General features: G+C 50.4%; 10 protein-coding genes across 10 annotated transcripts; 5 read left to right on the top strand and 5 right to left on the bottom strand.

Annotated features, from left to right (window-relative positions):
- Nucleotides 1–1,401: 1,401 nt before the first annotated feature.
- Nucleotides 1,402–4,251, top strand: N7471_011986 (putative voltage-gated chloride channel (ClcA); the record flags this gene model as incomplete). The annotated part of the gene is made up of 3 exons (XM_057284705.1): nucleotides 1,402–3,594; nucleotides 3,651–4,037; nucleotides 4,093–4,251. The coding sequence occupies 3 exons, from the start codon at nucleotides 1,402–1,404 to the stop codon at nucleotides 4,249–4,251; spliced, it is 2,739 nt and encodes a 912-aa protein (XP_057130971.1).
- Nucleotides 4,252–4,519: 268 nt separating this feature from the next.
- Nucleotides 4,520–5,368, bottom strand: N7471_011985 (dihydrofolate reductase; the record flags this gene model as incomplete). Its single annotated transcript, XM_057284704.1, has 1 exon — nucleotides 4,520–5,368. The coding sequence occupies one exon, from the start codon at nucleotides 5,366–5,368 to the stop codon at nucleotides 4,520–4,522; it is 849 nt and encodes a 282-aa protein (XP_057130970.1).
- Nucleotides 5,369–5,781: 413 nt separating this feature from the next.
- N7471_011984 (RNA polymerase II mediator complex head subunit MED22) lies at nucleotides 5,782–6,493 on the bottom strand (the record flags this gene model as incomplete). Its single annotated transcript, XM_057284703.1, has 3 exons — nucleotides 5,782–6,063; nucleotides 6,178–6,317; nucleotides 6,382–6,493. The coding sequence occupies 3 exons, from the start codon at nucleotides 6,491–6,493 to the stop codon at nucleotides 5,782–5,784; spliced, it is 534 nt and encodes a 177-aa protein (XP_057130969.1).
- Nucleotides 6,494–8,287: 1,794 nt separating this feature from the next.
- N7471_011983 (uncharacterized protein) lies at nucleotides 8,288–9,939 on the top strand (the record flags this gene model as incomplete). Its single annotated transcript, XM_057284702.1, has 2 exons — nucleotides 8,288–8,467; nucleotides 8,491–9,939. The coding sequence occupies 2 exons, from the start codon at nucleotides 8,288–8,290 to the stop codon at nucleotides 9,937–9,939; spliced, it is 1,629 nt and encodes a 542-aa protein (XP_057130968.1).
- A 627-nt stretch (nucleotides 9,940–10,566) lies between these two features.
- N7471_011982 (uncharacterized protein) lies at nucleotides 10,567–11,727 on the top strand (the record flags this gene model as incomplete). Its single annotated transcript, XM_057284701.1, has 1 exon — nucleotides 10,567–11,727. The coding sequence occupies one exon, from the start codon at nucleotides 10,567–10,569 to the stop codon at nucleotides 11,725–11,727; it is 1,161 nt and encodes a 386-aa protein (XP_057130967.1).
- A 112-nt stretch (nucleotides 11,728–11,839) lies between these two features.
- On the bottom strand, nucleotides 11,840–12,634 carry N7471_011981 (uncharacterized protein; the record flags this gene model as incomplete). Its single annotated transcript, XM_057284700.1, has 4 exons — nucleotides 11,840–12,356; nucleotides 12,413–12,466; nucleotides 12,537–12,552; nucleotides 12,604–12,634. The coding sequence occupies 4 exons, from the start codon at nucleotides 12,632–12,634 to the stop codon at nucleotides 11,840–11,842; spliced, it is 618 nt and encodes a 205-aa protein (XP_057130966.1).
- Nucleotides 12,635–12,828: 194 nt separating this feature from the next.
- On the bottom strand, nucleotides 12,829–15,041 carry N7471_011980 (bifunctional hydroxyethylthiazole kinase/thiamine-phosphate diphosphorylase). The gene is made up of 7 exons (XM_057284699.1): nucleotides 14,670–15,041; nucleotides 14,441–14,617; nucleotides 14,252–14,387; nucleotides 13,788–14,195; nucleotides 13,360–13,736; nucleotides 13,206–13,306; nucleotides 12,829–13,150 (listed from the first exon to the last, which is right to left on the bottom strand). The coding sequence occupies exons 1-7, from the start codon at nucleotides 14,767–14,769 to the stop codon at nucleotides 12,896–12,898; spliced, it is 1,554 nt and encodes a 517-aa protein (XP_057130965.1). The 5' UTR covers nucleotides 14,770–15,041; the 3' UTR covers nucleotides 12,829–12,895.
- Nucleotides 15,042–15,775: 734 nt separating this feature from the next.
- Nucleotides 15,776–17,014, top strand: N7471_011979 (translation initiation factor eIF5; the record flags this gene model as incomplete). Its single annotated transcript, XM_057284698.1, has 1 exon — nucleotides 15,776–17,014. The coding sequence occupies one exon, from the start codon at nucleotides 15,776–15,778 to the stop codon at nucleotides 17,012–17,014; it is 1,239 nt and encodes a 412-aa protein (XP_057130964.1).
- Nucleotides 17,015–17,326: 312 nt separating this feature from the next.
- Nucleotides 17,327–20,817, bottom strand: N7471_011978 (uncharacterized protein; the record flags this gene model as incomplete). Its single annotated transcript, XM_057284697.1, has 2 exons — nucleotides 17,327–20,731; nucleotides 20,785–20,817. 2 exons carry the CDS (start codon nucleotides 20,815–20,817, stop codon nucleotides 17,327–17,329), a joined length of 3,438 nt encoding a protein of 1,145 aa, XP_057130963.1.
- A 588-nt stretch (nucleotides 20,818–21,405) lies between these two features.
- N7471_011977 (DNA ligase (ATP) CDC9) lies at nucleotides 21,406–24,379 on the top strand (the record flags this gene model as incomplete). Its single annotated transcript, XM_057284696.1, has 4 exons — nucleotides 21,406–21,473; nucleotides 21,574–23,359; nucleotides 23,551–23,781; nucleotides 23,834–24,379. 4 exons carry the CDS (start codon nucleotides 21,406–21,408, stop codon nucleotides 24,377–24,379), a joined length of 2,631 nt encoding a protein of 876 aa, XP_057130962.1.
- Nucleotides 24,380–24,638: the final 259 nt, after the last annotated feature.

Below are 24,638 nucleotides of genomic sequence, written 5' to 3'. Positions count from 1 at the left end.
CCGTATATAAACTTGACCGGGCAAGTTCCAAAATCTACAGTGATAATTGCATCATCACCGACTAAATTAGACGTGATGTGGAACTTGCTGTTAGTCTTGCTAAATAATAATACTAGAGATACTTGCTACTCGCCGAAAACCCACATGTCCGAAAGAGCGGTAAAGGTGATCGTGTTGAAAAGGGTCCTCGAAAATAATTCCAGCTAGCTACAACGCAGGTATTGACCTCTGAGCGTGTGATTGACTTATTTTCCAAAGGATGCCTAGTACACGTGAAGCAGGAACCACTCCCCGTGAAATCGGAACATACCGAGCGATATCTGCATGCCCTAATGTTGGAAAGTGTCGAAAGCTTATACATACCCCCAAGGTAGACTGGGCCTCAAGTCAGCCCCGTGCTAGAGCTGATATCTATATCTCAAGAATGCCAGACATCCGGAAGAGGCTAACGCTGTTTACCATGAAATGACAGCTTTCTTCGAGTCTCACACCCCTCACACGGTGGCGTATGTTATATGAGGCATGCCAAGAGATCAGCGTCGGATGACGATGGGATTGGGCAGCGTCTGGCACAAGGATCCATGGATCCCTTCAGCCGGGGGTGCGGATGCACCTCCAAAAAGGAAACTTTGAATGTTAAACATCCTAACCTAGTTTAGTAACTCAAGGAGATCCATGGATGCTTCCAGGGCCATAAAACAGATGCTTTTTGGTGCTCTCATTTATCGTCAAGACCATAGCGGCGTCATGTGTGCAGGTACACAGGTATACTTATATCCTGCCCTACAACATAGACAGAAGAGCGTGCTCCTCGTACTAAGCATGGACATTTTGATCCGACCGGGAGGGATCAAGATGAACAAGGTTGCTGCGCTGTGGCTGCATCAGGTCGAATCCCGAATGTACATTCCACGGCACATGCTTTATTTCGGGATGTTGATCGTCGGGAAAATGCGGGGATGACCAGGGAGGAATGCGACACTGGGGATAAACCATCAAATCACCAGCATAAACTGCTGAGCATTGAACATTCAACAAGTAAAATATATTAAAGATAGACAGAATGACTCTAGTGGCTGGTGGGTCAGCACTGGACTTTCACCTGACGCGTCCCCGCCGTTCAGTCGATCATCTGTGATGGTCACCTCATCTTAAGACTCGGACCCTCTTTTCTCACCGTCATCTCTTTGTGTTTTTGTTTTTGTTTTTATCTTTCTGAAGAATATAACATTGGAAAGAGAGATATGCTACCCAGTAAGTCAAATTTCTTGATTTCTTAGCTCTGTTACGCCGTGTTTACGTCTGATGTGGATCTTCTTTCGGGATATCTCCAAGTGCTGCCAAAACTGACCCTTGTCAGCCCCACTGCATAAAATTGAAGCATAAACGCTTCTCGGCGACATGCCTCGGTCCCTTCCAAAGCCCAGTCCTGCCTTGCGCGAGCAAGAGGACACCGAAAACACACGCAGTGCCCAAACAGCTCCCCCCTCACCGAGTGCCTACAGACGATCTCAAAGCTACCTCTCGGAAACACATACCGAATATCAGTCCCTCGATGCACCGTTGGAGATTTCAGAAACAACGAGCCTCCTCGGGCCCGCCCAATCCTTCCGCCGACGAGCTCCGCGACGGTCTTACACCAGCACCTCCGGAGTGTCGGGCACCGGTCCGGACTCATTTAGACATGTTCTGGCGGCTGGCAGCCTTCGGCGAACGCGAAATCATAGCCGTGCTAACTCCACGGGTAGGCGGTTTAGTCGCCGAGGGAGTATAGGCGGCGATAGCATACCCGCTAGCCTTCCTCCGTCCACGAAGGACAATCTTACTGCCTCTTCGTTTCTGGATGAGCGGACTTGGTACGATCAATTCACTTCCACAGATTGGGTGCATGACAGTATCGCCGATGGAGCCCGACTTCGCCTACTCCGCCAGCGAAAAGATGTGCGAGGCCGATTGTTGGCGGCCTTCGACGGTGCGCAAGGATGGATCTTGGTCGCGCTCATTGGGTGCATCACGGCCTCTATTGCTTACTTCGTCGATGTCACCGAAGGATCGGTCTTTGATCTGAAGGAAGGCTTCTGTACGACCCAATTTTTCCGTAATCGACGGACCTGCTGTGAAGGGCTGGGTGGTTGTGATGCATGGCGGTCCTGGTCCAGGATCTTTTCGCCATCGGGTACAGAAAACCAGTGGGTTGACTTCGTCGCGTTTGTCTTTTGGGTTGTGACGTTGGCCCTCATATCGTGTGCTTTGACTCTGCTCACAAAAACCGTCGTTCCTTCGTCCATTTCTCTTGCCACGCTTGATGAAAACCTGGGCGCCGACTCCCGTGGTACAAAATCTGGAAATGGACTCGATGCCTCGGCTTCTCCTCTTTCGGAGCCAGAGACGAGTCCAGTGCATGGAACTTTGCCTAATCTTCCGTCCCGTCCAGCTATGATCTACTACTCTGCTGCTGGCAGTGGAGTGGCAGAAGTCAAAGTCATCAACAGTGGCTTTGTCCTTCACGGATATATGGGACTGAAGACGCTGGTCATTAAAACTATTGGTTTGATCTTTAGTGTTTCGTCTGGTTTGAGCTTGGGCAAAGAAGGCCCCTACGTTCATATTGCCACCTGCGTGGGCAATATCTGCTGTCGTCTGTTCGCCAAGTATAACCAAAACGATGGAAAGCGACGAGAGGTTTTGAGTGCCAGTGCCGCTAGTGGTGTTGCTGTTGCCTTTGGTGCTCCGATTGGCGGTGTCCTCTTTAGCTTGGAAGAAGTCAGCTATTATTTCCCACCCAAGACGCTTTTCCGGACGTTCTTTTGCTGCATTGCAGCTACGTTGTCCCTCAAGTTCCTAAACCCTTATGGAACAGGTAAGATCGTCCTATTTGAAGTCCGGTACCTTTCCGACTGGCAGATCTTCGAGATTTTCATTTTCATCCTTCTCGGTATTATGGGAGGCGCCGCTGGTGCGCTCTTCATCAAAGCCTCGAGCCTATGGGCACGATCATTCCGTCGCATTCCAGCCATCAAGCGCTGGCCAATGCTTGAAGTTTTCCTTGTTGCACTGGTTACAGGCATTATGAGCTTCTGGAATCGATACACCAAGCTTCCTGTCACCGAACTTCTCTTTGAGCTAGCTTCTCCTTGTGAATCAGATGTGGAAAGTACGGGCCTGTGTCCCCGCACAGACGGCATTCTTGAAATCGTCCACTACCTTCTAGTGGCGTTTGTCATCAAGAGTTTCTTGACCATTATTACGTTCGGCATCAAGGTGCCTGCGGGCATCTATGTGCCATCTATGGTTGTTGGTGGCTTGATGGGGAGGATTGTTGGACATTTGATCCAGTACTGGGCTCTCAGACATCCAACCTTTTTCTTATTCAACTCTTGCCCTGCGGTTGCTGGAATTGAGTCGTGCGTGACTCCAGGAGTCTACGCATTGATTGCCGCTGGAGCGACTATGTGCGGCGTGACACGACTGTCGGTAACTTTGCCTGTGATCCTTTTCGAATTGACAGGAAGTCTTAACCACGTGCTTCCGTTTTCCCTGTCGGTACTCTGCGCAAAGTGGACAGCGGATGCTATTGAGCCTCGCAGTATATATGTGAGTTTTCCCCCCGGCTGGCAATCCAACCCCGATGTTATACTAATTGAAACCAGGACCTCTTGACCGATATGAACTCCTACCCCTTCCTTGATAGCAAACTCCAACCGACCACCGATGCTGAGCTGGGAGACATAGTCCGACCAGTGCGGAAGAATCGCATCATCGATGTCTCTGCATCGCCATTCGTACCCGCCACGGATCTCCGTTTGAAACTGGAACACTTGCTCATGGCAGGCGAGCTGGACAGCGGACTTCCCATTCTACGTGACGGTGTCCTAGCCGGTCTCATCCCAGCACCCGATCTCGAGTACGCACTGGATACGCTGGGCGAGGAAGAAGAAAATACGATATGTCTGATGGCTATGGATGCTTCCACTGCCATCTATGACAGCGATCACGAGGATGCGGACCAGGTGGATTTCAGTCGATACATTGACCCTGTAAGCTTGGTGACCTTTTCAATATCTTGGCCCATACTAATGTGTTTTTTGGTAGGCTCCAATCGCTCTCGATGTCCATTCCCCTATCGATTTGGTCTACCAATGCTTTGCCAAGCTGGGTCTTCGTTACCTCTGCGTTACCCAGGACGGGAAATATGCCGGCCTGGTACACAAGAAAGCATTCGTGAAATTCATGAAGGAGAATAGCGACTAGGTCGTGAACTTGATAGACCATTGCATTGTTTTCCATTTGCATTTTCCGGCGTTGTTGAGGCATTCTGATTCAATTGTTTGCATAGCCTTGCATATACTCTCATTTCATGTCTATCTATTCTGTTGCCTCACCCAACCAACATTGGCAATGTGCATAGTCTTGTTGTACATATTTTCTCTTTGCTTTGGACAGACACGCGCGAACCACGAATTTTTGAACATATTTGACTAGGCAATTATCCATAGGGAGGACAATCAACTACCCATGTCTAAGTCAATTTTTCAAATCCAACCATCTGAACCTCAACATCACCGTCCCCCTTCCACTCGCCATCAACCTCCTCCCCAACCCACTCAGAAACCTCCCCAGGGCTAACAGCCCGCCACCCATTCTTCTCATGAAGCCCATCTAACGGGAAGAACGTATCACACTCAAACGAAGCAGGCGCATCCACAGCCCCTTTCCGCACAACATTCGTCATAACAACCCTAACAGGCCGACCCCGCAGCTCCTCAGCACCCATTTTCAACGTAGCATTATAAATCTCCGCACCACCAATAACAAAAATCTTCCCAAGCGTCCCCTGCGTCCCATAAACAGAGTCCAACTGCTCCAATGCCGCGCCCAGACTCGGCGTAACAATCGCATCGGTCATCGGGTCGACCGGTGGAGCCGGAACAGCTTCCTTGGGCGGGACAAAAGCCTCCTTTTCCGCATTTGTAGCCTGTGCCTGGGCCTGTGCCTGAGCAGCCTTGGCCGCAATTTTGCTCTTCATATTCCCTAATTCTGTACTGACGCTCTCGCGAACAGATCCGGACGTGTCGCGCGTGATCACAACGTTAATCCGCTTCGCGAGCGGACGCAGCGAGGCTGGAACTGAGTCGTACGTCTTGCGGCCCATGATTATCGCGTTCGTCGTGCCTGGGCTTGGTGGCCGGGATGTCACACGAGCGAAGAATGACATGTCTGTCTTTATGCGCGGCCATGGGAGCGTGCCGTTTAGGCCGATGCCTAGGCGCGTGATTTCGTCTTTTGTCGTTGTCGACGCGGTGCGGATTGGGGTCGTTGCCACAATTAGGGTGAGGGAAGGGAGCGGGTGAGGGTTGTGAGGTGGCATTTTGGTTTGCGAGGTGATTGCGGTTTGCGGTTCGAGGTAGAAATGTGGTTGTGAGGGAGGATGAATGGTGGAGGTTCGCGTCGCGAGGGGACAAAATCGTTATCGGAATTTAGCTGCTTATCGCCCCGCACTATAGGTACCCGTGGACAGCTCCAGGTAGGCTTGACATGGCCATTTTTCTTTGGGAAGGTATTCATGTTAGGGTCGATCCAACATCAATAGGGGGAATACTACGCTATTGCTCTAGGCTAACTCAGTGAGCGAAGCAGTAAAGTAATCGTAAACAATTGGTTTCCATTCAATTTCAATATTACAGGTAAACTGAATGCGCCATAACACCGGTCGAACGCTAGAGGAAACAAGTGGGTATCATACGCGAAACAGTTTTAGGGGAGATCTCTGAGAAACCACCGTTACTTTTCGGATTCATCAAGCTTCTCGGACTGCTCAGGGCCCCTCAACTTCTCAGGGACCTCCTTCTCAGTGTCCTCTGACTTCTGAGGGTTCTCGGCCTCATCGAACGAGGGCGTCAACAGTCCTCCGGCAAGGGCCTCCTGGATGGCCTTCACATCTTCTTCGAGCTTCTCGCGACGCTGGACATCGCGCTCGTCCTCGCCGAGGGTATCGAGCTTGCCGAAGAGCCAAAGCTCCTTCATGAGGCGGTGCAAGGCGAGCAGGTCTTCTGCGGCACGGATCTAAGGTAGCAGAATGTTAGTCTCGCGCTTTGGTGTGGATTTGGAAGCTCAATTGCATTCTTCTTGGGAAGGGGAGAGGTAGCTGTAACGCTGGGGCATTGCATATGGACATACCAGGGCAGTGGATTCAACATCAATTTGGAATGCCTCAACAGCAGCATCAACATGACTGGTGCCGTCGAACTTGTTGGCAGCAATGGCGACGATGTTCTCGAACCGCTGCAGCAGCTGCGAGATATCATAGTCGACGCGATCTACCGCAGTTAGCGGAAAGACATGGTGGGAGGGCGTAGCTGCAGTGGCTCAATTAGTGCGTACCAAGCAACTCCTTTGCTGTGGGACGTGAATCCATGGTTGGAGCGTTGTTTTTATTGTCTTCGGATGATGAAGAGGATAAATCCGAAGGAGGATAATCCGAATCAGGATCCATTTTGATTGCGATAAGAGATAAGTGTGGGACGGATAGGGACGGGTAAATGCGGGAGCGAAGCCGATATTACCCGAAGTGAACATATCTGGTGTTGTTTTTATGGCCTTAGGCCGTTATTTATGCCTCAGGCATTCAATCCCTCCATAGCTCAAATGTTCGATTTGAAGTATCAAATCATGGGCCTCCCGTCGAGGTTATGAGGCTGTTACGAGGCGAAAATGTGCAAGCCGTTTAACATTATCATCGAAGGTGATCTCGCCGTGGCAGTTCTGGTTCCCCGTAATAGCAGACAAGCTCTTGCGAGATAGGCCAATAGTACATGGGAGGCCTTTTCTAAGCATCGATGCACTAGAACATATCTTAGAACAATCTATGTAAAGGCATAGCTCATCTATATCACGAGCCTCTGTAGCCACATATTGAGTAGGATTCCCAATTTTCCTAATAGACAAATGAGTATGAGCATTGCTACTATGGCCGATCTTCGAGTAGATATATCACACCCCCGGTTTGGGCATTTATGCTATAGCTCTTGGCGGTGCGTGGGACAGAAGTGTCTATCGATAGTAAACAATCCTCTGCTCTCTACGCTGCTAGTTCCCCACAATTCTCCATTTGCATGACCAGTGAAGCATTATGAAAAGTATACGATAACCAGGTGATCTACTGGAAAGCTTTAAGGTGACAATGAAAGAAACCTTTTGACAAGGGGCAGAGAAACATGAAATGGAGGAGTACAAAGATAGCCAGTCCATGTTTTGTTAAGCCGTTAAGCAGTGTAGAATAGGGAAATTCCTATTCATGACCATCAGACAGCCTTATATATGCAACCAGCAATACTGAATATGGTTGCTAAATAGATACAAATTATTCACTTTGATGTCTCCCACACAGTAGACATCTGGACTTCTAACACAAACACTAGGCTCACATGTCATGGTCGGGTGTGAATAGTAGCGGTACAAATTGAATGAGAGCGCGTTGCAAGACACTACATACGTACTATGTAGTCCACGGGATATGTATAGACCATTATGGAGTGGAGTACGGAGCATACCTGGAATGCACAGAGGAAGGTCTAGCCCTACCTAGGGAAGGCCGATGATCGTCCTTTTGAACCTCACATACTCTCCGCCTTACTCTCCGCCCTCCTGTCCACGGGGTGCGTCACCGCCTACCGTGACAATGGTTTCTATCCAAACTACTACGCTCCTCACTCCTCGCAATAACAATCCTTTCATCCCGTTGCTAGGTTTGTTTCCTGGAACTTTTTCCCTTCGTGTCTGTATCTTCCTCTTGAGGCCTCCATAATCGCAATCTTGTCTTACATTGCTCTCGATTTCGCTTTACTTTGCTTGGACTTCGACGGCGAAATCATCCGTAACTCAAGTTGTCACTGGCGCATCACATACACAACATCACCAAATACTTCGTCGCATCTTTCTGTGAAGTTGGAATTGTCTGTGAATCGCCTAAAATCCAACAAGAATCCCTCATTACGATACCAACCATCTTGAAACGCGTTCCCTTCATCTATGCCAATACCGTCGTCTATCTTCCCTAAACTCGCTGCTGGATGTTCTGATCAGGCCTGAGATATTTGTCCTTCGAAGACAGGGTGGACGGCCGGTGGGCCGTCTCACAGATCGAAGGCGGCAGGAGATATTGGAGAAAAGGTGTCGAATTCAAGTGACGTTTTTCGCGCCCCTGCTCTTAGGGCGGACTATTCCAACTACCCCGCGTCCCTTTTTCTGTTTTCTTTTTTTACCTTGAATTCTAAACACTAGACTGGCGATGGATGCGCAGTATCCCTTTGCTTCTCGTGACGACATCTGGCGTGTCTTTGACGAGTTGAAGGAGCTCCACATTGCGCAGTACGAGCAAGGGGAACGGCTCGCGCAACTGGAGCGTCGCCGGGACGACGATGCCCGACTGAGGAGTCCTTGGTGTCCTGTGTCGCCGTTTCCGCACTCGGTAGGAGCAATCGCTCCAGGTAGTCCACCTCTGCCCTCCGGGATCAGTTCGCCACTTACCAAGACATCCCTTCCAGACCCCACTTTCCACTCCCCCCGGATGCTTTCAAAGGATTCGATCAAGGTCACCATTCCGCAATGGCCAGTTCTGCGGCGGGATTTGATGGCGAGGAAGAGCCTAGACGGGGTGCGTCGCGAGCCAACAGTGTCCGTTTTGACGAAAGTGCCATCCACGGGAACGGCCAGGCTGGCCGTTCTAGCAACGACCTTCCTCTGCGGACAGGCAGCGGCTTGAGTACCCACCCGCTTCTTGAGAGGACATTTTCTCACCAATCTGATGGACGACTGAGCTCCTCTGGTCACTCACACCATTCCGCTCGGACTAACAGCCTACGCCTGAACACAACTCGCCTGCTTGGCACTACGCCTATCGAGTCCCCTTTGATTCCCCCTCCTGGACTCTTCTTGCTGGGACCGGTCCCGTCCATCATTCGGTGCTGGTTGACTGATACTTTCACTAATGGCTCTCTCCTCTACGCAGCCGTTTGCTCGGGCTCTTACGTCTCAACTTTGGGTCTCTCCATGGTCCGCGATCTCGGGGTGGAGAACATAATCGTGCGCGAAGGCGATGTACAGTACATCAAGCTTCCGCTCTATCTTCCTGAAGCACTTATTCATCCATCTTCGTCACGCCCCGGAACCCCCACTCACCAAGTTCCCGCCGTGACCATCCGCTTTGTGGTTCGCGAGACAGAAGTCGGCGATAACTCGATTCAAATCATCATTGGAAGCGATGTGATGCGTGCACACAATGCTGATATTCTATTCTCGCAAGATAAACTGATCATGGTCGACGATGAGCATAACCGCGTATCTGTTCCCCTCGTGCGTCCCGAGAAGGACTCCGTGTTCAAGTCTCTTTGCACTTCTCCTGGTACTCCTAATTCTGGAGACATCCTGGGACCTCCTACTAACGGAAATCCATCCGTTGGTGTCATTGGCCGGCCTGCCAATGTTCAACAAAAACCGGCCTCTGTGCCCCCATCGACTCGTCTGCCTGGCAGCGAGAATAGCGATCCTCACAAGTCCAATCTACAGAACCCCCAGGCTCATGCTCACACTTCAGCTGAAACGCGCCCAGCCGCTGCCAGTCCACCGACTTCTGAGCCTACTAAAACCGAGGATATGCCTTCTTGGAGCGGCCCATGGCGTCGCGATGCCAAGAAATCCACCAACACTGCCCAGAAGGCGACTGATAAACGCGAGATGAAAGTCTTCCGCACCGGGAAGTCTACCAGCCACGCGAACCCCACGACTTCGGCCTCGGCTCCTAGCAGTGCTACCACTGAGCAGGCCAATACTTCTGCCCACCACCCAAATACCCCTTCGGACAAGCATGGTACGCTGAATCCCGTGGGTGGTGCATCGGCGTTTGGATGGCTCAACCCACCCCATCACAACGCCTCGTCCTAGATGAAACAGACTAGGCTTGGCTTTTATGTTTGATTACATCCGGATCTGAAATGATCCCGGTTTTACAGCATGATACGGAAGGGTTGTGATTCCCTAGGAATCAGAAAAAGAAAGTGAGAATGGGATCAGGCGCTGGGTTCCAAGGCTGCCAACAGAGAAGGGAAACCTTTTTTTCTTTTTAGCTTGTACGGAGTAGTATTGCCGGAATTGATAGCAACGGACAGGACCTACTAAGTAACAAAAAAAGAAATGAGAAAAAAAAAAGTCATGGTTACCTCTCAATTCCCATGGTCAATGCCCAATATCAACTAGAATCCCATCCCACTTAGTATATAAACCACCTCATCGTCCATACGTTCATAGGTACGTCTACCTAATCAAACCCCCCGGCAGGTGGACCCTTGGACGCTAGTAAACATTAGTAACCAATAGAGCGAGCCCTGGAGCCCTCCAGAGCCCCCTCGAGGCCTGGAGCCTGGAGTGCAAAGTTTATGATGAAAAAAAGTGGCAGGTCAGCTTCTGTCTGGCAAAGTTACCATCGTTGTCTTCCTCGGCCTTTGTTTAACATCACTGTCAAATTTGGAATTGATCAAGATCTGGAACCACTGGCCCTCGAGAGCAATAATAATGGCATGTCTGCTGGATCTTCCAGCTGAAGTGATTCTAGCCATCGTCGACTACCTACAAATGGGCACGAAGCAGGAACCACTGCTATTCCAAGACCTTGGGGATGCCTACCGCTACGCGATCGAGCATGATCCTTCACCGAGCGTCAAAGACCTTCATTCTTTCCTACTCGCCACCTATCACCCGAATGGTCTTCTTCTACAGCCATTGTTCTATCGTGACATATTTGTCCGCCGATATGGTCGTGTCGGCGAACCGGTTCCGCTGCAACAGCTAAACCGGAGTCTCGAGAAGGACCCGAGTCTCCAGGAACACATAACCTCGGCGACTGTTCCATGCGACGACTCGATTCATGATATCCATCAGTTCTTTTGGTTCTCCAATATACAAACCCTTACTATTCACAAGTTCAGTGATTGGGAGCCATTGGAATTTGCAAACAACTCACATATTGGCACTTCGCCCGTCAAATGTCTAAGACTGATTGATTGTGGGGCGCATGAAGAGGCTCTAGCCGCTGTATTAAGCTGGCCGACAGCTTTGAAGACGCTTCACTACGATGCCGAGCAAGGCGAGTGGGAGGGCCATTACGGGGACGAGCCAGCCAAAAGCTGGACATGTGCTGCTTTTGTGCGCACACTGCAACCGCAGAAAACAACGTTGGCTGAACTGACAATGACGCGGCCACCGCTTGTCCATGAAGGACTGGGCAATGGGCCTCGCATTGATCTGAGCGAGTTCACGTCCCTTAAAACTCTACGCATTTACCACGTCTTTCTCTGTGGATGGGATGATCCGTATGGGGTCTGGAGTGGCTTACCTCGCAGTCTGGAGGTGTTGGAGGTCTTTTACGACGATACGGACCTCACTAATTTCCTATGGGAGAGTGATGAGTTACCACCGTACGATCCTTTTGTTCTTGATTTGATCCAGCATAAGAGGACGCATCTTCCATATTTACACACGGTGACTATCCGCTCGCCTAAAGCAGTCTATGATCCCGAAACAGATGAGGAACTGCCTGCGGGACTCTGGACACTGCCATCTTCGCTCGCGCGCGAAGCTGAATCCGCTGGTATAAAGCTGAATGTGTGGCTGGGATACCGGGATGGTCCAGATTTTGAGAAAACTGACGTTTTTGAGTTACTGAAAATCAGTTAAACAAAACAATCTATTCAACCAAGCAAAAGGTGGCAGCTACATGTAGCTATATATCATAATGCATTCTCCTAGGACCTCCAGTATAGAAAGTCAAGTACTAAGTCACATCAAATCAAATCTTCGAAAAAGCCCCCAAAGCCCCCTTCGTACTCTCCTTCGTATCCTTAACAAGCCCACTAACAGCCCGGAACGCCTCATGCGAAGCATCACCAAGAATTTCAAAAAGCACACTCTCACTACTCGTAACAACAGCACCAGCATCCCTCAATCTAGCAAGCGCGATCCCCCTCTCCTCGGGGTTAATACTGCTAACGCCGTCAACGAGGATGTAAACGCGGTGGCCGCGCTCGAGGAGATCGAGCGTCGTCTGCGTCACGCAAATGTGCGTCTCGATCCCGACAATTATCACGTCGAGGGGCGTCGAGTCTGCTGCTGGGAGCAGCTTCTTGATCTCCGGGGTGATCATTGAGAAGAGGGTTTTGTCTACGTCGGCTCGAATATGTGGGCCGTTCAGGTGTTGTTGGAGTTCTGGAACGGTGTTGCCGAGTTTGGCGCGGCTTTGAGTTGTTATGAACACGGGGATCTCGAGGGTTGAGGCTGCGCGGAGCATTTTTTCTGTTGTTGAGACGCTGTTTGGTTGGTTGGCTTTTTGGTTTCAATTGGGTTTGGGATGTGGGATTCGTACAGTTTGGGGAACTCGTAGATTCCATTGCGGAATTTGTCTTGGATGTCGCAGATGCTGTCGTAGGGATATTTTGTCAGTTTTGGTCTTGATGCTATCTTTGTTTGATGCTTGGTGTTCTGCATACAAGAGTGCGGGATTGCCTGGTTCAGTGTTAGTGACTTCCATTGCGTTGATATTCGGGGGTGTCTTACGGATTCGAGATGCGCGCGTGGGGGCAGCCATGATTGCGAAGGTTTGGAGGTATGTTCTAAGTGATGATTGAGGGATTCCGGTAGAATGTAGAAGTAGAAGAAGTGAAGACCGCGGGAATTGGCGGGGACGCGGGGAATCGGAGAAGTCGGAGATGCGGGGAAGCTACCGAGGGAAGTTGGGCCGGTATACTTCATATGCATTGTCTTTGGGCTTTTTATTATAAATTTCAATCATACATGGTCAAATTTTTGTACTGGTATGTACACATCGCTCGTCTACTAATCTAGATATCTATAGCTTCACCTCATGCACCTTGGCCCGGCCGGCAAACCAGCTGTCATCACCATTTGCCGCCGCTGTGCGGATAGCGTAAAGCTCGTCGACGAATGCCGGGACGAAGCTGCCCGGGCCGCGAACATACTCTTTGGCCGCTGCGTTCTCCGCTGCGATCTCGTACATGAGAATTCCAGACAGCACTGCGAGGAGTCTGTCGGATCGGTGGGCAGCCAAGAAGCAGCCGGAGATTGTGCCGATGGCACAGCCGGTCTGTAAATTGTTGTTAGCTGTGTACTAGAAAGAGGGATTTGGAGAGCTTGCGTACTCCGGTCACTTGACCCAGGTATGAGTGGCCGTTCTCGACGGCAATGACCCGCTCGCCGTCGCTGAGGTAGTCTGTTGCTCCGGTCAATAGCACAACGTTTCCTATATGAAATTAGAAAAAGCGAACCACGGCTAGAGACTCCCGGGTTACTTACGCTCCCTGCGAGCTAGATCCCGAGCCAAGGTGGCTTTTTGATTGCCGTCAAGGGTACTCGGTCCGCTGTCGACACCGCGCTGTTGAACAACACTGCTACCCCAAGTTTGGCGAATCTCGCCCTCGTTACCCTTGATCAGATCAAAGTAACCCCCGGCCATAAGCTGAGTCACTGCATTGCGGCGAATGTGTGTTGCAGCCGCACCGACTGGGTCGTAGATCACTGGGTTGCCGCGCTCATTGTATGCCTTAATAGCTTTTAAGTAGTTTGAGACACTCTCGCTGGTCAATGTACCCATGTTGATCAGAAGGGCGCCATCAAACTTGCACAAGTCCGTGGCTTCATCACCGTACGGAGCCATGATGGGAGATGCGCCACTGTAGAATGGTTAGCATGGAAAATGGCTTGGCTAGGTGCAATATACTGACATAGAAAGGGCAACGTTGGCCACGAAGTTCGACACAACGAAATTGATCATGTTGTGTACGAGAGGATGCACCTCTACCATCTTACGGACGATTTGGGGCACCTCATTCAACAAGGCCTCGGCCTCGTTAGCACGAGGAGGATTGGAAGCCTGCGCAAACCGGGGAGGGTTTCGGATGAGCTCGGCGAATTTCTCGGCAGAAGCTTTGGGGTCATCGGCTGCCACGATGGCGCTGACAATGGCGACTCCATCTAGTCCTTTCTTTGGTGACTGAGACTGATAGAGCACTCGTTGCACGTTGGAGTGGTTGATACCGCCGATGGAAACAGTGCCAATGGCGGAATCTTTAATGGCATCTAAGATGACTTGAGTACCTGCCGTCCCGATGACTGACTTGGTATTGGTTTTGCTATGGATAGTTAGCGTTTATTACTGGATGGTGGGATACTGGACATGCGGACTTACGTAGGGGTGGCAAACATTGTACCGATTCCGATATAGTCGGCGCCATCTGCGGTAGCCTTTTTAGCCTCCTCGATTGAGGACGTACTGATACCAATAATGGCATTCTCGGGAAGAAGCTTCTTTGCTTCCGCGAAGTCTATATTCGACATTAGTACATGTATCTTTGTATAATCGTATATAGCAACGAACTCATATCATCTTGACCTAGATGCACGCCCTCGGCACCAATAGCAAGAGCCACATCGACCCGGTCATTGATCAGAAGTGGCACATTGTATTTCTTGGTTACCTGGTGTAATTTGCGGGCAGTTTCAACCAGGAGACCAGTGTCGTTTGATTTGTCCCGGTATTGCACCACCGTCACGCCTATGGCGCGGGTTAGTTGAATAATTGGCAGGGAAACCGGAGCACCACTCACCTCCTTGCAAAGCACTTTCTACCACTGTACATAAATCTCTCCCCTTGAGAATGGCCGGGGTCGAATCCGTGACCAAATAGAGCGACAGATCTACGGGCATGGTGTCTTGGCCTTGGGCCGGACAAAGGTGGGGAGTTTCGGAGTAATAAATCCGAGGTCGTTTTGACAAAGAGAATCAAATCGAAATGAAGAGCAGATTGGCAGGGTCAGCAGGCTATACTCGTACAACACAAGACACCGTACTTAAGTGACCGAAGGAGATTGCCGATTACCGTTGTGTGGCCGTGGTGGGGTCTTGGAAGGTTCGGGCTGTACTTGTCCGGGTGTATTACAACATTGGAAATTGACTTAGATCACTTATATATGCTTCAGTATTGTCAAGGGTTTATTTTGAAACACAAATAGACTTAAACTTAAGAAAGTTCTCTTCAAATCACCCGTTTGCAATACCCAAGATCTTCCTTGTACTATATTCCACTGTCAATGGTCCTTTATACTCCGAGTTATTTCCGGCACGTGCACGCTGACATAACCGTGATTTGTTCAAAATTCTGCTTTTCCTTTTCTTCTTCCTTTCCCCAACAACACACAAACACTTCCAGGCATCGAGTTATTTTCGAAGCCTTTATCTATCCACCGCGTGGACTTTCAGTTCTACGCTATTCATTTTTGATCGGTTAGTTCGGCCTCGCCATCATCACTTGCCACCGTCCACCAGGTCTCCGACCTCTGACTCGGATTCCCCAAAGAACTTCAACCGTTCCCAGAAAGCAACACGTTGAGAAGTTTCCCGCGAACTTGTCTATGTATTCGTCCTCCGTCCAAAATTTCGAACATCACCTGCCGCTCAAGCTGCAAACGTTTCGCGCGCCGAAACCTTGCAGCATACACCTTCGATCCTGTGGCTGAATACCCCGGATCTTCCTTCCTCGATTTCTTGTGACTTTTCCCTAAAGAAATCACAATCTTCCATACCCCCAAAAAAAGAAACTTGACACGCATGTCTTGTCTCGTCAACAAAATCATCATCCAGAATCCTCCCAGCGTTCCCTTAAGCAAGCCCACCGTTCCATTTTAGTGAACCGATCGCTCAATTAACCGTCATCATGGCCACCGTCAACATTCGCCGGGATATCACCGATCCCTTCTATCGCTACAAGATGGAGAAGCTCCAGGCCAAGGTCGAGGGCAAGGGTAACGGTATTAAGACCGTTGTCGTCAACCTGAACTCTGTTGCTCAGTCCCTCAGTCGGCCTCCTGCCTATCTCATCAAGTACTTCGGATTTGAACTTGGTGCTCAAGCAAACGCTAAGCCCTCCGACGAACGTTGGATCATCAACGGTTCCCACGATGCCCCCAAGCTCCAGGATTACCTTGACGGCTTCATCTCCAAGTTTGTGCTATGCAAGAAGTGCAAGAACCCCGAGACCGACGTCTCTATCAAGGATGAGAAGATCACCCTGGACTGCAAGGCCTGTGGCCAGCGCTCTGATGTCGACCCTCGCCTCAAGCTGAGCACCTTCATTGTTCGCAACAACCCCAAGGGTGGCAAGAAGGAGAAGAAGAAGTCCCGCCGCGAGCGAAACAAGGAGAAGGCTGCCAATGGCGAGGATGCCAGCCCCGGCGACAGCAACAACTCCGAGAATGGCGATGAAGACTATGCCCTCGAGGCTAACAGCGATGATGAAGTGACCCGTCAGGCCCAGGCTATCGCGGCTGAGGCCGAGATCAAGGATGATGAGTGGGCCGTTGACGTTTCCGAGGAGGCCGTGAAGGCTCGTGCCAAGGATCTCCCCTTGGACCTCAAGCGCGCCCTTGTTATTGAGGATGGTGACGATGAGGGAGCTGATGGACCCTCGTCCTACGAGCAGCTGGGCAGCTGGATCGTTGAAACCGCTGCTGAGAAGGGCGGTGTTACCAACGTCACTGATGTTGAGATCTACATGAAGGCCAAGGAGTTCGGCATTGAGACCAAGCACAAGACTGTTGCCGTTCTGGCCCAGAGCATCTTCGACCAGAAGATCGCCAAGCAGATTGAAGGCCGCGCTGGTTTGCTCAAGAAGATGATCACCTCCGATCGTCATGAGAAGGCTTTCCTCGGTGGTACCGAGCGTTTCGTTGGTCAAGATCACCCGGAGCTTGTCGCCCAGGTCCCTGCTATCCTGCTGGGCTACTACCAGAACGACCTTGTGTCTGAGGAAACCCTCAAGGCGTGGGGTGCTAAGACCAGCAAGAAGTACGTCGACATCTCGACCAGCAAGAAGATCCACAAGGCTGCTAAGCCCTTCATCGAGTGGCTCGAGAATGCCGAGAGCGACGAGGAGAGCGAAGAGGACAGCGAGTAGACGGTAATCGTTGCGTACGCTGTTCTGTACCCTTCGTTAATTGCTATCTGCTTTTATTCTTAGATTGAACACGGGGATTTTTGGACCTCTGTCTGATCTACCCATCTCGCATGGGGTGATCAGTTCAGTTGTCATTTTAGTTTAGCTCACCAATCGTCACTCCTTCCTTTACAATGAATATCAATATGGTATCAACTATCCAAGTTTCATCCACATTAGTTGCACTTAAATACCTTTACAAGTGAGTTAGAGCAAAATACAATATAGTCATATCTCATGCCATGCAATGCTATGAACAACGGAAAGCAAGAACTAGAACGCCACCTCTGCAAGTCTAACCTGCTCCCCCTCGCCATCGAAAGGGAGATTGATAGCACCACCACAGTTCCCAGCATTGCCTGTAGTAACCACATCTGCCCTCAAGCGATGCCGCATAAAGACAAACCACGTCAAATCCACATTCCAAGCCTCCATCGCCCGAATCGCATCCTCAACAGAACCCATACCTTCACCAGACGCATCCTCCACAGACATAGAAGTCCTCGAAGAAATGAAATAATACTCCGGCCCGACAAACAGCGCAATCCAACCACCAAGCATCTCGCAAATCCTATCACCCACTTCCAACGGTAACCTGACATGCGAGAGAACCGTGATAAAGAGGGAGACCAACGCACGCCACAGACGGTGGTGCGGCGTGAAGAATCTCGACCCCGGCGTTGAGGGCGAGAGCGAAAGGGACGAAGAGAGAGCAAAGTGCAGCGTGGACGCCAAATCTCCTGATTCAGCGGCAGTCACAGTCACAGTCGTAGCTTGGGACCTGGCACGACGCTCGTTCGCGGCCTCGGCGTCGGCGCGCACTTTCTCCCACACGCGGCGGTACAGCCGGTCCCAGCGGGAGAATTCGGTTTCGACGCGCGTTGCCATGAAATCACCTGCGCCTTTGCACATTGCTTCCATCGCTTCGCAGGCTGTTACCGTGACGAAGGTTTCTTCTTGATGGTCTGGGGTTTCGGGGTTGCGGGTTGGTTCTGTGGATGGGGTTGCGATGAGGGATTTGGATGTTTCGTTTTGTGATGAGGGGAAGATTATTCGGCTTGCTACTGTGGGCCAGAGCTCGTTGATTAGAGGGAGGAAGCTGGTTTCATTTTGGGATAGGGCGGGTAGGACGTCGATGAGGATTGAGAGGAGGGAGCGTCGGAGGTAGGGAGATGGTGTGGTTAGGTGGGATGGGATGGATTTGACGATGTGGAGGAGCAGGGCATGGGTTTTGCTGAGCGGCTTCTCGGCATCTTCTGGTTCTTTGGGGGGTGGGAGTGGCGGCTCATCCGATTCAGCTTGGCTCAGAAGCTCTTCGATGGACGGCTCTGGAGGAGGTTTGTCGTATGTTTCTGACCATGGCTTTTTGGGATGGGGGATTTTGCCATCAGCATCCGCTAGTTCATCCTCAGCATGCCGTTTGGCTTTGCGGTTGGCAATGTTCGCGGCGATGCTTGAGATGGAGAGATTCTGGTATTGAGACTTGCGGTTATCGTGGGAGCCATTCTCTTTGCCCTCGTCGATTGTGAGTAAAGACGGTTTCTTTGCCCCTTCCTCAACGACTGCAGCTAGGGCTTTGAACATCATCTCGACGAGTTTGGGATAACCGTGGTATAGATCCAAGATACCAAATATAGAATCAACCAGATCATCCAGATAAGGTATCAACCGGGCACCACAAAGCTTGATCATCATAAACAGGACCTGTGGCGGATAGGGTGATACGTCGAAGGTATTAAGCTTCAAGGCCACCGAGTTCACCAAATAGTCCACGTTTTCAATGATCATAGCACTCGTGTCTGGGTAGTTGCAGGCATTGGTCAAGATATTCAGACATGTCATGGCGTGGCGTTGAAGATTAGGGTTTTGTGATGCCAACAACTGCAAAGTTGGGTAGAGCGCGTCCATGAGTTCAGGTCGGAAAGCCTCGCCAAGTTGTTGCGATTGGAGAGCGACGGATTCCAGAGCGAGTGCTGATGTACGCCAGTCACCCATTCCATCAACTGACAGTTCGTTTAGAATATTCAATGAGATATAATACAACTCTTCAATCATGCCGCCACGGTCAGTTGATGAGATGGACCCCTCAACATGATCAAGAGAAATGAAATCGTCAAAGCTGGCTGTTGCCATAGTGCTGTCCCGCAAGAAAGTTATCGCCAACCAGAAAGGTGCAATAGCAGAATCACTTGATGTCGTGTGCATACGGTTGACAATTGATTGAGTGATCTCATTTCCAGACTCAGACAAGTTCAATCTAGTAATCATTGACCGTAAATCTTTGAGAGTTTGTTGTTGGCTTTGGTGTTCCAAAATTATGGGTGGAAACACCTTAGATCTAGCCTCGGTGCTAAGCACTTCCCAGTTGAAGCTAGCATCCATTGAGGCCAACGGCTGGAGAGCGTTGGTGTTTTGTTTCACAACGGCACCAACGCTATCACATAGGCCGGATGCCAAACCGCTGGTAAGCAAATCTGATCCAGATTGAACTTGAGACAGGACCTGAAAGACGGTGGAGATCTGACGAAGCCCCCACTGCTTAGCAGTTTCATCGTTGCCTTGCATAGTTCGAGGGAAAGAAGTGAGCCAGGTATGCAGCGATTCTTTTAAAGAATCCAACACTGTAGGGTATGTGGTGGCAAGATGAGTTACGTTCTTGTAGGCTTCATTCACTCCCTCGTCCTCTTTATCTGCCAGAACAACAACTGTTTCAACCATAATAGGGAGAGACTCTGAAAGTGTGGTCTGGCATTCTTCAATTACCATCAGGGAAAGGTCTAGAACGGCAGACTGAACCTCTGGTCGCTGATGACGGCGAACCTGGATAACATTGGCCAGCGCAAGCTTGATCTGCGTTGTGGTGGCCTTCAACCAGGCCTCATCCAGAGCTATCTTATCGCTTCCCAGTTCGGGCGGAGAGACTTCCGAGGCGACACGGTCATTGAGAACAGCTCTTAGGAGCTCGGTGAGAATCTGCAAGGAAGTTTGGAGGAGCTTGTATGACCTGCGAGTCTGCGTTGACGGCCTTAGAATCTTAGCCAGTGCCGACACAGTTCGCGGCATGATGCTAGCAAGCACCACGCGGTCGGTGACTCGAGCATAAAGTGCTTGCAAAGCTTTGGCGGCTGCCAGGCAGAGCTCATCTGATCTATCATCGACAATTCCCTCAAGGAGAATATATACTGTTTGATCGACAACCGTCGCTGTGCCGATCTCGTGATAGATTGTCCGGTCTGGAACAGCTCCTTCCAAGACCGTGAAGATAGCACTTAGGCAGTCAAACCCAGCAATACACAGTTCTTCTGAAACCTTGGGCTTCGGTAGTTGCTTTTCTTCCGCCTTGTTTGGAGAACCTCCGACGATCAATGTCAACAGGATTATGAGTTGCTTGCCCATTGCAGGAGACAACCGTTGCCGCCACCCATTGGCGACCAGTATCCGCAAACAGTGGACGGCGGACTCCAAGCATCGTGCGGGTAGTCTTTGTGTTTCATTGAAGATATGCGACAATGGAAAGAATGCATATTCAGCTAGCTTCTCGTCGAGCGTATTGTTCCCCGCAAGTTCCTTTAAACAGTTGTGCACCGGCTCAAGGACTCGGGATACATCGGCGGCGGAAGCTTGATTTCCTCGGAAACGGAGGCCCACAGCACTGAGTTCGACGCATGGCGCTCGGAGCTATTCAGAGATCAGAGCTGTTCGTCCTAAGAGCCGAATAAAGTATATCATACCTGTTTGAAAGATTCCTGCCGGAGGTTGTCCATTGCAGCCGAATAAGGCCGGGCAGCGTCAGAGTTGCAAGATAGTAGGTTAGGTGTCGAGTAGTACTAAATCATTCAAATATCAAGAGCCCCATTGTAAACACCATGTAGCGGACCCATCGTGATCGAATACAGCGGGACTGCATCCCAAAACTGCACCGCTTTGTCATGATCTGCCTGCATAATTAAGCGGTGAACATAATCTATCCTAAACGGGTAAGATAGCACTGCACGTGATGCGTTAGCGCGTCTCAACGCGTGGGAAACCCGACAGCTGCCTGCGACACAGAGTAACAACCGGTGTTGCCTTGGCTATTTCAATTGCGGTTCTGGTCTGCTCGGACTATATATTGGGCCATATTCCGTGTCCATTTGACTCCGAGAGGAACACCTATGCGTGTGTTGCGGATTACAGAGCTTGCGCTTTTATCGCACTCGCGCTCAAGACCTAGCTTCTGCATACGATCTGCAGGACACTACAATTTCTTGGCCACACCAATCTCGAAGCTTTCGACAGGCTTGTCACCTGCCAGTATTACAGCCCAGCGAAATTCTAATTTGAACAAAACAACGTTCTCACCATCGCGAATCATGGCCGATGATAAGAGCAGGAAACAGGCTACCCTGGGGTATGTACAGGATGGACAGCAGACGATTGGGTGCGTCGGCAATATTCGATGGCGCATGCGCCCTTTCACTCTGACCTTTCTCGGGTCTTGTTTTCGTTCACTCCGCTAATTCATTCTGTTCGTCATGTAGGAGGTTTTTCGGCTCGGGCGCCAACCAACCGCCGAAGAAGCAAACCACATTAGCTTTTGGTGGAAAAAGACAAGCAGCAGGCAGTGATGCCGCTGATTCGGAACCCAAGGATAACACCGATGGGGTTAAGGTGGAAGACGCCACCGACCCAGCACCAACTGCTGCCCTCAATGGAACAGAGCCAACGAAGGGTGTGAAGCGGGAAAAGAGCCCCGAGGCGGAAGAAAGCGATGGTTCCGATATTCAACCTGTCTCTAAGAGACGACGAAAGGCCTCGGCGAAGACATCTCCAGCTGCCAAGAAGCAATCGGCATCCCCGAAGAAGCCCGAGTCTACAAAGCCAAAGGTCAAATCGCCATCACCAAAACCAGCCATGGAAAAGCCCTTGGATGTTACTCCTGAAGAGAAGTCACCGTCAGTAGAAGAAGAAGAGGACCCATTGGAAAGCGAAGATGAAGATGACCTCAAGCCGGAGCTCACGAAGAAATCAATCGAAAAGTTCCAAGCCAAATTGCAAGCCAGTGGTAAAGATCCATACCCAGACTGGAAAGCAGGCGCTCCTGTTCCTTATGCTGCGTTATGTACCACATTCTCTCTGGTAGAGATGACCAGAAAGCGCTTGGAAATCACGGACCACTGTTCTCTTTTCCTTCGCCAGGTTCTTCGCCTGACCCCTGCCGATTTCCTACCCACTGTTCAGCTGATGATCAATAAACTGGCTGCCGATTATGCCGGAATTGAACTGGGTATCGGAGAGTCCCTGATCATGAAAGCTATTGGCGAATGTACCGGCCGCAGCCTTGCCGTCATCAAAGCCGATCAACGGGAAATCGGAGACCTGGGACTGGTCGCTGCCAAAAGTCGGTCAAACCAGCCTACCATGTTCAAGCCCAAGCCTTTGACTGTTCGAGGTGTGCATGAAGGCCTTCTTGGAATCGCCAAGGTCCAGGGCCATGGATCTCAGGACAAAAAGATTTCAGGCATCAAGAAACTGTTGGCTGCAGCCGATGCCGACACTGCTGGTAAAGGAGGCAAAGGGGTGGATATCACCCAGGACAAGGGCGGCCCCAGCGAAGCCAAATTCATCGTTCGCTTTTTGGAAGGTAAGCTGAGACTGGGACTCGCAGAGAAGACAGTTCTTGTCGCTGTTTCTCGGGCAGTCCAGATTCATGAGGCTGAATCAGCCGGCAATAAGATCCCGTCCGCAGAGCAAATGGCCGAAGGTGAAAACATCTTCAAGACTGTTTACAGCGAGCTTCCTGCCTACGAAGTAATCATTCCTGCCGTTCTTGAGCATGGTCTCATGAAGCTGCCTGAAGTGTGCAAGCTTTCCCCCGGAATTCCTATTAAGCCTATGCTTGCCAAACCGACAAAGTCTATCACTGAGGTCCTTGACCGGTTTGAAGGGAAGGAATTCACTTGCGAATATAAGTATGATGGAGAAAGAGCCCAGATCCATTTTGTGTCTCCGGATTCTATCCACCAGTATCCTGGAGCTTTGGACACACTACAGAAGGACAGCAAGGGACTCTCCTCAATCTTCTCCCGCAACTCGGAAGATCTTTCGAAGAAGTATCCCGATGTTCTAGGCAAGCTTGACACATGGGTCAAACCCGACGTTAAGAGCTTTGTTCTTGATTGCGAGACTGTGGCATGGGATACGGAGGCCAAAAAGGTTCTTCCATTCCAGCAACTAATGACTCGCAAGCGCAAGGATGTCAAAGCGGAAGATGTCAAGGTCAAGGTCTGCGTCTACGCCTTTGATCTGCTTTTCTTCAATGGAGAGGTAAGACCGTTGTCTCTTTAAATTTCATATCAGAGCGATTCGCTGGCTCCCTCTTCTCTTCTTCTTCTTCTTCTTCTTCTTCCTCGCAATTCAGTGTTCTCCCCCATTTATGGTGAGGGTGATGAGGGAGAAAAGAGGCACACCGAGTCGCTTTGAGCCATACTTAGTTGTTCTCGCTAACCTTTCAACAGCCCTGCGTGAAGAAGTCTCTACGGGAGCGGCGAGAGCTCATGCATGAATGCTTCCAACCGGTTGAGGGGGAGTTCCAGTTTGCCCAATATGGCAACTCTAATGTTCTCGATGAGATCCAAGAATTGCTCGAGGCTAGTGTTAAGGCTTCTTGCGAAGGTCTTATGGTGAAGATGCTTGACACAACAGAGAGTGGCTACGAGCCAAGCAAGCGCAGTCGCAACTGGCTGAAGGTATGATGCCGTTGTTTGTTGATTACTTTAACCGTTGCTAACATTTGTATAGGTCAAAAAAGATTACCTCGCCGGTGTTGGTGACTCTCTCGATCTTGTCGTACTCGGAGCCTATTATGGTCGTGGAAAACGTACTTCGGTTTATGGTGCCTTCCTTCTCGCTGCCTACAACCCCAGCAGCGACACATATGAGACCATATGTAACATCGGTACTGGCTTCTCTGAGGTGCTACTTGAAGAGCTACACAAGACACTAGTTCCTTTGGTAATTGACCGACCAAAGCCATTTTACACTCACTCGACTGTCCCCAAGGACCAACCAGATGTTTGGTTTGAGCCAAGACTGGTGTGGGAAGTCAAAACAGCCGATTTGACCCTCAGCCCACGCTACCAAGCCGCTGCCGATGAGTTCCAAGGAACAACCGGCGGTGGAAAGGGTGTGTCTCTGCGTTTCCCGCGATATATGAAATCCCGCGACGATAAGAAGCCAGACGAGGCTACTACCACCCGTGCTGTGGCAGAGATGTATCGGAAACAAGAAGCGGTCACCAAGGAGACTACTAGCAAAGGAGGTGTGGATGATGACTTTGAGTATTGAAGCGATTTTGTCAGGCGCACTATAGCGAGTGTAATTGAATTCATTGGATATCGATATTACCGCGCAGTTGTACGCATTTTCTAGAATGGCACCATTGCCCAGATGGGGTCATTAGGGCCTAGCATAGTGCCACTTGTAACCTTCCTGGACATCCATATGATCCCGTGACAATGATAACTCGTAAACATTAATATATTCGTATACTTTGAATTTAACCATCCCGTTCTGATACAAAGCCCCTGTTGATCGGCATTCAATA

Source organism: Penicillium samsonianum (genome assembly GCF_028829775.1).
Source record: "Penicillium samsonianum strain IBT 33392 chromosome Unknown utg000007l_segment0_segment0, whole genome shotgun sequence".
NCBI lineage: Eukaryota > Fungi > Ascomycota > Eurotiomycetes > Eurotiales > Aspergillaceae > Penicillium > Penicillium samsonianum.
The sequence above is the reverse complement of the archived record's forward strand: the minus strand, read 5'-3'. Positions and strand labels throughout refer to the sequence as shown.

Bases quoted from the DNA above. Each gene is read 5' to 3' on its own strand.
- N7471_011980 (XM_057284699.1), bottom strand. From the start codon at position 14,769: ATGCCCGTAGATCTGTCGCTCTATTTGGTCACGGATTCGACCCCGGCC. The intron at 14,388-14,440 runs GTTCGTTGCTAT...TGTCGAATATAG, and splicing joins TCTAGGTCAAGATGATATGA to ACTTCGCGGAAGCAAAGAAG. The intron at 14,196-14,251 runs GTAAGTCCGCAT...AACTATCCATAG, and splicing joins ACAATGTTTGCCACCCCTAC to CAAAACCAATACCAAGTCAG.